This window comes from Simochromis diagramma, unplaced genomic scaffold (genome assembly GCF_900408965.1).
Source record: "Simochromis diagramma unplaced genomic scaffold, fSimDia1.1 OVJJ01000389.1, whole genome shotgun sequence".
Classification (NCBI taxonomy): Eukaryota; Metazoa; Chordata; class Actinopteri; order Cichliformes; family Cichlidae; genus Simochromis; species Simochromis diagramma.
Window position 1 is genome coordinate 2,038,283 of NW_024387227.1, and position 11,986 is coordinate 2,050,268.

The 11,986-nt window shown below is 40.7% G+C and overlaps 1 protein-coding gene across 1 annotated transcript in view; it reads left to right on the top strand.

Moving 5' to 3' along the window:
• Positions 1 to 11,986, top strand: part of bsnb (bassoon (presynaptic cytomatrix protein) b) — a 77,685-nt gene that overhangs the window by 16,826 nt on the left and 48,873 nt on the right. The window contains 1 exon segment of the mRNA XM_040052106.1: positions 8,525 to 9,316. Coding sequence (XP_039908040.1) covers positions 8,525 to 9,316 — 792 coding nt within the window.

Sequence of the window (11,986 nt, forward strand, 5' to 3'; positions counted from 1 at the left end):
TCTTTCCATGAAGCTGTTGATCTTTGTGTGTCTTGCTCTCTTTTGATGAGAGATTAATTTTCTTCCGTTTGACGATGCTAAATAACATCAGAGCAAAAACCCCCCCAAAAAACCAAAACATGTTCTGAAATGAATTTATTTCTGAGTCTACCTACTAGTCAACAAATGTTTTTCCAGGTTTTTCAACAAAAACATTGAGTGCATGTCTTTTGGTAACACCCTAACCTACATTATACAATACATACACTTACGCAATATTCAAATAACCATTTAGCCAGTATGATATGCACAGTCGACTATTTAGGTTTTTGGACAATGACACAAATTTTGTAGTTTTTCCTCCGCATACAACCAAAGTGTTTCTTAAATCAAATATTCAATATTTGAATATAATTCTATAGCCTTAATTCTAGGTTTTTAACAAAAGTATTGTATTGACTGTTCGATGTGTGGTTGTTTTCAAGTTTTGAACTTGCACTTTTTAGATGTTCACTGGAGCTCAGAGACGTTGATGCAAGTGAAGGAGGCTGACAATCTGAAATAAACATTTTGGGGTTGTGGGTGGGAGCTGGAGCCTACCCTACCTACCATAGGCTACCAAAGGACATACCCTGGACAGGTTACCAGGCGTGTCACAGGGCTAACACACAGAGACAGACAACCGTTCACACTCACATTTGGACCTATAGGCTATTTTCAATTTAATAAAATTTTAGTTATATAACGGCAAATCACAACAACAATTGCTTCAAGACACTTAATCTTGTAAAATAAAGGCACCCTTTGAGCAAGCACTTTGGCGACACTGGGAAGGAAAAACTCAATTTTACCAGAAAGAAACCTCCAGCAGGACTAGGCTCAGGGAGGGGCGGCCATCTCCTCAATTATTTGAGGTGAGGAGATGAAGACGAGATTAAGACACACTATGGAAGAGAGCCAGAGATTAATAATAACGAATGATTAAATGCAGAGTGATGTATAAACACATAGTGAGTAAAAAACGTGAGTGAAACAGAAACCCTCAGTGCATCATGGGAAGTATGTGGCGAGAACCCACACAAACATGATGGGGAGAACATGCAGACACACAGAAGGTCCCCTGCCAGATAGTGGATTCAAACCCAGGACCTTCTTGGAGTGTACAATACATTCTTACAAAGACTGAATGCACTGGGCAACTTGGCAACACCAAAACACCTGAAAGGCCACTCTATATATTGACAGCCACTAAACTAAAGTGGATGATTGCAGAATTCTGCCACTGGTTAAGAAAAACAACATCACAGCATCTAACCAAGTCAAGAACACTCTTGAAGAAGTTGGGGTATTATTGCCAAAGTTTACAGTCAAATACAGAGGGTTTTACAACAAATGGCCAAATCAGTGGTTACCGTACAACCAGCTATTTGATAACAAGAAGGCCAAATTAGACTTTAAGCATATAAAAGAGCCTGCTTTGTTTGGGGGGAAAAATTATTTGCACAGGTTAACCTGTACCAGAATGATGGGAAAAGAAAATGATGCAATGTTATGATGTGGGGATGGCTGCCAGTGGAACCAGGGCACTAGTATTTATTGATGATATAACTGCTGATAGAAGAACTCTGAAGTGTACAGAGCTATACTCTCTGCTCAGATTAAACCAAATGCTGCAAAACTGATTGGACGGCGCTTTACAGTGCAAATGGATAGTGACCCAAAGCATACCGCAAAAGAAACCCAAGCGTTTCTTAAGAAAAAGAAATGGGATATTCAAGTCAGTCACCTGATCTCAACTCAATTAAGGCCTAGCAGAGTGTCTCAAGGGACGAAACAGAATTTGGTTGCTATGTTTGTTTGTCCAGTTACTTTTGAGCGTCTGAAAATGTTAAACCCCTTGAATTAAAACTTTAAGTCTGCACTTCAGTCACATTTGTATTGTCTGATTTTAAATCCACTGTGGCAGTGTGCACAGGCTAAATTACAAAACAATGTGTCATTGTCCAAAAATGTGTGATCCTAACTGCACATACACGACAAACATACACCATTATATAGAGAACACCGATCAGAAGGTTTGATAATGTAAGTCTTTCCAAACAGTTATATTTGGACATCTCGATGTTGCGCTGATGATTTTAAATAGATAATTTTATCAAAAGTAAACAGTTTAACATACAGTGTTTCAAGTAATTGTCCTTCCTTTGCAAACCTCTTATCCTATTTACTGCAAATCATTTCATAAGAAAGTGAGACAAAAAGCTCCTTAGTGAACACGTATGTTCAAATAACGAAATAATTATTCTGTGAAACTTATGTCAGGGTTTGGGTGGCTGTTTTTCCACACTGTGCTTTTGGATGTAATCATAGACTGGTTTTAAGTGGACAAACAGTGGGAACTAGGTCAGGAATCCAGCTGAGACACTTCATGCTGCATTTTGCATATACCAAAATATTTTGCAACGAGAACTGCCAGACACTAAATCTGGGACACTGTTTTAATTATTACACCATAACCTACTGCAGTTAAAGTCCATCTTACAGTAGTCTTTTCTGTATGGAAAAATTGCACAGGAATCTTTAGTCAGTTTTCCTAATAGTGTCCTTGTTAGAACTGGACACGCAGAAAGATCACTTTCAGCAATTTGGTATAATTCTTTGACTCCGTGTTGCAAACAATGACTTCTTTTAGGCCTTCTACTGATTATTTAATCTGTCATCAAACAGGATTGTACTTTGCACTGTTATTGCACATTTGTTGCATGGCCTATCAGACCACAGAAACTTTTCCCTCGCAGTAAATCTTGCTAATTTTCTGGCTGTGTGTGAAACATCCAGACAGAAACATTTGAAATCGAAATGCTCTTGGCTTTTCAGTAATACTCTCAAGTGACAATAATGACACATGATGTACTGTAGACTCAAACGGTATTACAGAGTGGAGTCTAGATCTCTCTGTGGCAAAATCTCAAAGGAACTGACTATTAAAAGTTTCATAAAGGTAGCAACAAATCTTTTGCAAGGGAACATATTGCATTGCAGTGCTCAAGCGTTCATCATATCATGCCGATTTCCTCTACTGTAGATCACGATTTAATGTTATGCACTCTGCACTACTTTCCCGCATACTTATTAATACCATGACTCCCTGCCGTTCCCAACACTGCACCAGTATACCCGGTGAGAGAAGTTGAATAGTATGCATGAAAAGAAATTTAACAGCGATTCCCCAACAATGACTCAGGATTTTCATTAGCTTTGTTTCCCTGCTTGGTAACATTCAGTAGTAAAACAGATGTGTTTTATTGAGACTGTTCTCGTGTAGTTGTTTTTAGAGCTGCTTGTGTTTGAGTTTAGCAGAGGCTGGGAGACAAATTGACAGAGAGAAAGAGAGAAAGGGGGAGCGAGGCATAGGGAGGAATTTCAATGTCTTTGGCCCAATTTGCAAGGAATTGATAAACCACTGCATTCCAAGTGTCCCGATCCCCAAACTGCAGTGCTCAGCTGCTGTACATACCGCATGGTGATACTGCATTGTGATCTCTAAGACAAAGCTGCTTTCTTCATCTGCATCTTTGTCAGCTGAAGTTTGGATGTGTCTCAGCGCGTTCGTTATCCAGCTTTCCCGGGGAATGATGGACGGCATGATGTCTCACACCTGTCAACGAACGCACGAAGAAGAAAAACAGGGAAACTTTGTGCACCTGTGTGATGTATGCAGTGTTACATCTTCTAACGTCTGTATATGTGTCAGACTCCAAGACAGCAGAAGACAGAAGCACGCACTCGTAAATGAGAGGTAGACACTCTCAGCATAGTTCTTTGTTACGCGACTATTTTGGTACAAACATTTACCTGGCAGTGTGGCAGTTAGCTTTCTGAAATTTACCCTCATTTGAAAGTAGCTGTGTATGAATTTCTGGCTCTGAAGAGAGTCGTCATAAACACACAGATGATGATGGAGCTGGAAGAAGAAAATTAGATGGAGTGATGGGATGTGAGAGATGCAGATAACAAGGAGAAATGAAGATGAGTGCAGGAGAAAAAGATGGAGGACTGCAAAAGAGAACTGATAGAGAGGCAGGGGAGGAGACAGAGTGTGCAGTGTGCTTGTGTGTGTGTGTGTGTTTTTTTTTTTTGCTGATACAGATCAGATTTCATAAAGATCCACATGATTGCCTCATAACAACGGGGACGCAGAAAGGAATGAGATGGAGAGATGAGGCGGAGGCAAGCAGAGACATGAAGAAATTGATAAATAGCTGCTTGCCCTTCGCGCAGCTGCTTTCTTTGTTTTTTCCAGAGTGTTTTTTCCCCCTTGGTGAGCTTTATATGATTATCCTAACAGTGTGTCTGAAAAAAAATGTCAATGACAATAATTGTCATAGAAATAGGAGTTTCTACACGAGTCTCTGATTAGATAAAGTGTCCAGTGTTAGATGGCGCTGTGTTGGCTTTTTTCACTGTCCCCAGGATTCACCTCTGCACCCGGCTTCTCAGTTTCCCTGATTGACAGTGAAAACCACGGCCTGATCGCTCCTTATACCAGGAACTGGCAGTGAGCCAGGCAGTAGGCTAAGGTGCTGCTGAGCTTGTGACTTACTCTGTCTACACGAACTTACTGAATGACTGACTGATCGAATGACTGACTTAAGAGATAAAGAAATACTGTGAAGCAGGTGAAGAGGTTGCTAAACATTTAAAAGCAGCCAACAGTCAAATTTTGAGCTATTGCAATAGATTCATTAAAGATTTTGTTGCAATAAGAATAAGAAAATATATAATTAAAAACTGCATTATCTTGTTATTAAAAAATGACTGTTAAGCAGAGTGAAATGTAGTCTATTACTGCCCCATCTGGTTGAAAATTTCAAGCCCATGCCTCTTACAAGAACAGATAGGTGTGGTCAGAAAGCAGCAGCAGGGATTCGAAGAAGAGTTAAAGTTCTTCCCGATGACTAAAGCAGTGCTGTAAAATCATGTTAACAATCTCACAGTCGTGCTTGTCATAATATGTGTGGTAGTTTTCTGATGAGTGTTTCATCTGTGAACTGATGAATAGATTTTTAATTTCCTTCACTTTTAACACAGCCTGAAAGCTTCTCTTTGCATAATCAGAATTTGATCCAGAAAGGCAGATAAAAAACTAGACTGTAGAAGAGTTGGATCAGGATAGGATTTTATGGCATTTATGCCGTATGCACTCACTGCATAGAGCCTGCAGGCAACCAGCCAGCTCAGCCGGAGGAAGTGTCTAACACACATGATCTCCCCGATTGGTTGTTTTTTTTTCTCCACCCAGAGGAAGCAGCTGCCTGTTAGCAAGTGCTACAGCTACAGAAAATGCTGTCTAGCTCAGCACTACTGTACTTCTGCCCAGATCAGGATAGTTACTGTAGGTGCTGTATTGCACCTGTAATCATACCTAATGGTGAGATCAATGTGTGCTGAATATGACAAACTCAATTCTACATCATCTAAACTAGAATTCTGACCACTGGAGGCAGAAAAAAGTGCAGCGTTGAGAGATGTGAGTCATATCACTACCCATATCTCATTTTTTGCAGCAGTTCAAATAGTGAATAACTATAACTGAATAATGAAGTGCAATGAAATGAGTGCGGTCCGATCAGGCTTCAGCAAAACTCGATGTTATGAGTGGGTTTAAGTTAGAGAGCTTCTTCTTCAACCAGAAATCCCAGCATAATAGTGAGTCACTGCTTTACAATATGAGGGGCAATACTACAGTTAAGGTCCAGTGACTCATAGTTAAACTGTGAAGTGACTAAATTATGTCTTTCTTCCTCCTGTTTATCTAGTAGTATGATACAATTTTGCTTAATCTTGATTTAATGCATGCTGTCAGATACCAGACGGCTTTAGAAATGCATTAATAAATACAAGAGATGCATAAAATAGTATGAAATCTTTGCATTTACTGCATTTATCATATGCTTATATCAGCTTATGCACAGAGTTTTATTAAAAACTAAACTTGTAGAGTCATTGTTGATAAATATTTTATCAGTATACCCCTTTATAGTGTATGATATTTGATACACAAGTTTTTGAGACTTCATCATCATCATCAGTGGGATTTTCTTTCACCTGAAAACGTAAATAAATTGCACAGCACATGTTAAAGCAATAAATTGGGAAAGAAATGCCATTAAAATGAAAACTTATGTGTGCAGATGGATATTTATTTATTTTCTTTACTTGTCAGAAGGTTCAATAAACACTCCATACTCAAAAAAAAAATGTTTTCTGGAAATTATTTCATGTTTCAAGCTTTAGAGGGTTAATGTGACAACTCCGCTTGAATCCACACTGAAGTCTGCTCAGCTGTGATGTGTACTCTGCCACATGTAGTGCTGAGTGTATTGTAAATTATGGAATAATGGAGCAGGAACATCTCTGCTGACAGACTGTTAGTTAAAAGCATTTTCAGACTGCCCTTTTTTTTAGCATTACACTTTTTTTTTTTTTAGAAATTCTTAGAGTGCAAATAATTCTCAGGGAAAGTTGAACTAAAATTTTTATGAAATCCAGATTCACAGGCTGAAAGGCAATTTTGACCCTAAGCTCTAAGGAAAAAAAAAAACCCAGTCCAGCCTTCCCAGCTTGTTCTTTGAGGCCCAGACCTCCAAGCGATAACCCAAACCTACAACCTTTTGCTGCCTTCATTTATAATTCATTAAGGTATTATGCAATGACCACGAATCCAAGACAGTTACAATAGTGTGGCAACTGTCAGAGCACCAGGATGCCAATTACAGTCTATGGCCATGTGGCATCACTAGCGCCTCTTTCTGGCTTTCACCTTTTTGTGTGTGTGTATGAAGCAGTAAGTGAACAAGAAATGAAAACAAGAGGCAAAGAGATCAGCAGGAGAAACACAAGGAGATTGGAGGAATGATTTTAATGAGGAGCTCTCCACGTTATGTAATGCAAATATGAAATCATGAGAAAGCAAAAAGGAAAAAGACTCCCAGAAAAGACAGAGGACGGGAAGATTATAAAATCAGGGGCAGCAGTGATTTACTGAGGATTTCCAGAGTTCATCTCATTTGTCAGATTTATTTCACACACATTTTGTTTATGGGTAAGTGATGGGTAGCAATAAATGCCTATGCGGAGGCATGGGGATACTCAAATCCTTCCTCAATGAGATATTTTACACCATTCACAATTATTTTGCGGTTGAATCATTTTCCACACACAATATTTCCCATTCAGAGCAGGCTGGAGGCTACCCCAGCATGCACTGGATAAAGGACTGCGCCCAGTCTGTCACATAAACAGATCAACACACTCATTCACATTCACACCCATACAAGCATTCTTCAGTTTTTAGTTCATTTTACTTGGATATCTTTAGAGAGGGAAGAGAAATTGGACTAGTGGCGTTTATGGTTCACTAAATCACTGTGGATGACACGAAAACACAGTTACTCACACCCAGTCCTTGCTTTTATAGTTTCTGGTGGTCATTTTATAAAAAAGCTAATGGTAATGTTTGTCACACTGCTAGTGTTTTATACTTCAGTGGGAAATCTACAATGTAACCTACTGCCTCTGTGCAAACCCCTCTGAACCATGCATCTTAACACAGGCTGTTGCTTGACATGCGTCTCCCTAAAAATGTAAATACACGTCAGGTTGGCACACCTGGATTCATCCTGCTCACTTCCGACTACTTTTTCACAGCAGTTTTTAAATATATCAGTGAGAGAAAAACAACCATCATCTCAGTATAAGGAATAACATCAATATAAGGACACACATAAGTTGGCAAATTCCTGGAGAGAGTGTTGAAACTATCGGAATGGATGTGAGGGACTTTACAGCACATTCATGTGTTTGCCTTTGTGGGTGAAACAGAGTTAAGAAGCTTCCATGCTGAAAGCGAGTGGCAGAGCACTGATTGTTGCAGCAACAGGCAAAATAAAATGGCTGGTTCCAGTTTTAACTTTTCATAACTTTGGGGTGAGAAATTAAAGTGACTACCAATAGGAGCGAATGATACTGCTGATTGACACATGAGGGGGTGGTAAGTAGATTAGAGAATTACCAAAACAACTGAAAGCCAGAATGCCCACTAGCAGCAACTTGTCAGCCACGGAGTGATGTGTGATGAGTGAATCACTTTTTATGTGGCTTTAAAGTTCGCAGTAGAGAATCTAGTGAGTAAATGGTAATGTTGGTCTGTGAGGTAGCTGCTTATTCTTTCATTCTTTTTTCAGGAGTGTCAGGCTTGCTACTAGGAGAGCATGTTGACATAGTGAAGTAGAGGAGGAATGGAGAAAGAGGCTTGATTATCACCAGGACTTTTCAGGCTGCCTGCAAGACTTTTCCTTGCTATCAGTTTGTGGCACCATGGTAAAATCACTCAGTAGCCAGCAAGATAAAAATGCAACCTTCTTTCAGCAGTTGCAGGAAACTGATTATTCAATGAATTTCTATTTTTGTATCCAGTGTACCCCATTGTGAAAACAAGATACTGTAGCTTATTGCCATTGCCTTGTTTTTCTTTCTTTTTCAGGTCCAAGAGTGGTTATGTCTAAACTGTCAAATGCAGAGAGCACTGGGGATGGATATGACCACACCACGTTCCAAGAGTCAGCAACAGATTCACTCTCCTTCTCATGCAACCAATCCAGAACCTAAACCTAACGCTTCAGCTCAGCCCTCACCTCAGACACATACACCTCCTCAGACGCAGCCTCCATTGCAGGCCCATCCAGTGCCTGGCCCTACCAAACAGACTGGTCCAGCTGGCGCAGGTCAGCAGCAAGCAAGGCTGCCTCCAGGGGCAGTCCCTCTCCCTGGGATGGCCAAGGCCCCATCCCAGCCTGATTTATCCCGTAGTTCACCCGCCCACCAACCCCAGCACCCCCGCCAGGACCAGACACGCAGTGCAGGAAGCTCCCCTTCACGACAGCCCCCACCTCCAGAGCAAACCTTCGGGAAGTTGTTTGGCTTTGGTGCGTCTCTTCTCAACCAAGCAAGCACTCTGATATCAGAGACTACTCAACCCCAACAGCAGCCCCCTAAAGCAGCCCCCAAACCAGGAGGACCTCCTGGTCCAGGAGCTGGGGCAGGTAAACCCTCAGGACCTCAGTCTGCACAACAAGGGCCTCGACCCCCTTCTCAGCAGCAGCAGCAACAGCATGCTCCCCCGGACTCCTCTAAGGCCAAAGCCTCTTGTCCCCTCTGTAAAACAAATCTCAACATAGGCAACACAGCAGAACAACCCAACTACAACACCTGCACACAGTGCCGCTCTCAAGTGTGCAACATGTGTGGATTCAATCCCACTCCACACATAGTCGAGGTAAGATTCTGATTTCCAACACAAAATGGCATGTTTTTGTGAAAAACGCTGAATTGTTGCATACTTGCTACAATGGTTGTTATCAACTTGATGCTGCCAGGTCATCTTGGTGTGTTCTTGGTGTGAACAGCTTCATTTCACTGAGGATGACTGCTTGTACGAATCCAGCATGTGGCTCCAGGGATTGTCAAATAGACAGCAATTGCTGCATTTATTCTATCCTAGAGAATCACCGTGACTCTGATTCTCTTGTTCCTTGGTATTTTTTTTTTAAGAATGACCCACTCTTTCTCACTCTCATTCTTTAACACAGAGCTATGAAGGCATTATTACAAATGATAACTAAATGATAAATAGCTAACTTGATAACATTTCTTCATTGATATTTGGAGCCTTCACAGCTTGCACAAACAATATTTTACATAAGCCTGTGAGCTTCTCCTTTTTCTCCTGCCTTTCTCTATTTCACAGTCGGGACCTGCTTCGTTCAGCTCCGTCAGGGCCTTTCATGTGGTTAGCAGAGTGAAGTCCAAGCTGTGACTCACCTCATCAGTGACTACCCTGGAGAAACGCAGAAATAAATGACCTATCTACAGGAAACAGAGGCTTATTAAATTCAATTTAATGGATAATCTTAGTATTGGTTAGTCATATCTCAGGGTCACCTGAGGGTATATTTCTTCTTTAAGTGCCCCCTTGTCCTGTGTCATGCTGGGAGTCTGGTTGGTAAGAACAGGACCTGACAATAGCATTCAGAGCCAGGCAATAACAGAGTTTAATTATGCAAATCAAGTCCAATTGAATGATAGCAGTAATAACAGGCTTGCTGCAGAGCGCTAGCGTTTTATGGGCGAGTCTTGTCTTCACAGGCATCAGGTTGTCACAGGCAGTAGCACAGCCCATTCATAGATTGCTATGGAAACAGAGAGATAATTTGTTTGTCAGCCATCCCTTACATGCTTGGATGCTGAGATGCTCAGAGTCTGCAAAAACTTTCAGACTGCTGTTGCTCTTCTTTTAGGAGGAACTCAGTTAATAGGTGTGTTGTGTTTCTGCTCTGCAGGCTTAAGCCTGCATCTCAATCCAGGATTCTTTCCAAATCTGCGAACAGGTTTTGTTGTCATTCCTCGTGAGCTGGCAGGTGGGTCGCTCCAGAGTGGGTGAGAACCATTTGGACATGGTGTGAGGCTTTGTACTTTGAATCTTGGTTCCTCAGCTTGATTTCCACAGCTTGTTTGGCACAGATATCCTCCTTCTCATCCTCTCTTAATCTCTCCAAACTTTAGTGTTTCTTTGCGCCGGCAATGTTGTAACCATTCTTTCTTCTTTTCAAGGATGTGGTAACAAAGCTGTTGGGGTTAGGGATGCTGTACTGTTGTAATTGTAAAACTTTTGATACGATGCATCAAATACCACTTTTGCACAACACGAAGTTTGAGCCATGTTGATATAGAACGTAAACCATGGAGGAGAATTGTCAGCATTATGGAGATGTTTAAACTAAGCAGTGGTAACAAAACTAAAGAAGGTTGCCTTCCCTATGTGCATGAGTCCAACAGACTCATTGAAGAAGCTGTCATATGCTAGATTTATTGTCTGTTTGACATGCTGGTGGTTGGATAGATCTGGATATCCTCTTCCCACACAGTTTTTCAATGTCATGACAGTGTTGCTCATTAGCTATAATAATTTTGAGCAAGTTAGTCAATGATGTGATGCACTTTTTATGCATACAGTGACACTATGATTTTATCCATGTGCTGATTTGTGTTTGAGTTTAAAGAAATCAGCTTTATCAGGTTTTGGCTAAACAAGAAATACTAAATGATGAATAGTTTATTGTGTATAGTGTTTGCTGTTATTTATGTTATAGTAGTTTTTCATTAGGCACAGGTGTTTGTGCTTAAGACTGCTTGTTATTGCAAATATCTAATCCGCTAATCACATGGCAGCAGCTCAATATACTTAGGCTTGTAGATATTGTCAAGATGACCTGCAGAAGTTAAGAAAAAGCATTAAAATGGGAAAGGAAGCTGATTTAAATGACTTTTAAGGTGGCATTGTGGTTGTTGCCTGACAGGCTGGTCTGAATGTTTCAGAAACTGTTGAACTGCTGGAATGTTCCTAAACAACAAACTCAAGGGTTTATAGAGATTGACCTGAAACCAGTAACTTAAATAATCACTTGTTACAATAAAGGTATGCAGAAGAGCACACAATACAAACTTTGAAGCAGCAGAAGAAGACCACACTGGCTGTCACTCCTGTCAGCTAAGAACAGGAAATTGTAGTTACAGTTCACACAGCCTCACCAACACTGGACAATAGAAGATTGCAAAAAGGTTGTCTGGTCTTATGTGCCTTGACTTCTGCTTTAACATTTGGCTAGTAGAGTGAGAAATTTGCATAAACCAGCGGTCCCCAACCCCCGGGCCACGGACCGGTACCGGTCTGTGAGTCAATTGGTACCGGGCCGCCAGAGTTGAGGCTCAGGTGTGGGTTCAGGGTTTTTAGCGGTTTTTAGCATTTATCGTTTTTATCTTTTTTATTTTAACTTGGTTTCCCTTGGTCTTTTCTTGTGTGTTATGAATAAATCGTCTTTTTTTTGGTACCAGTACTGGTTTTGTTTTGTTGTATTTATCCGTGACACCTTAAAGGCCGGTCCGTGAA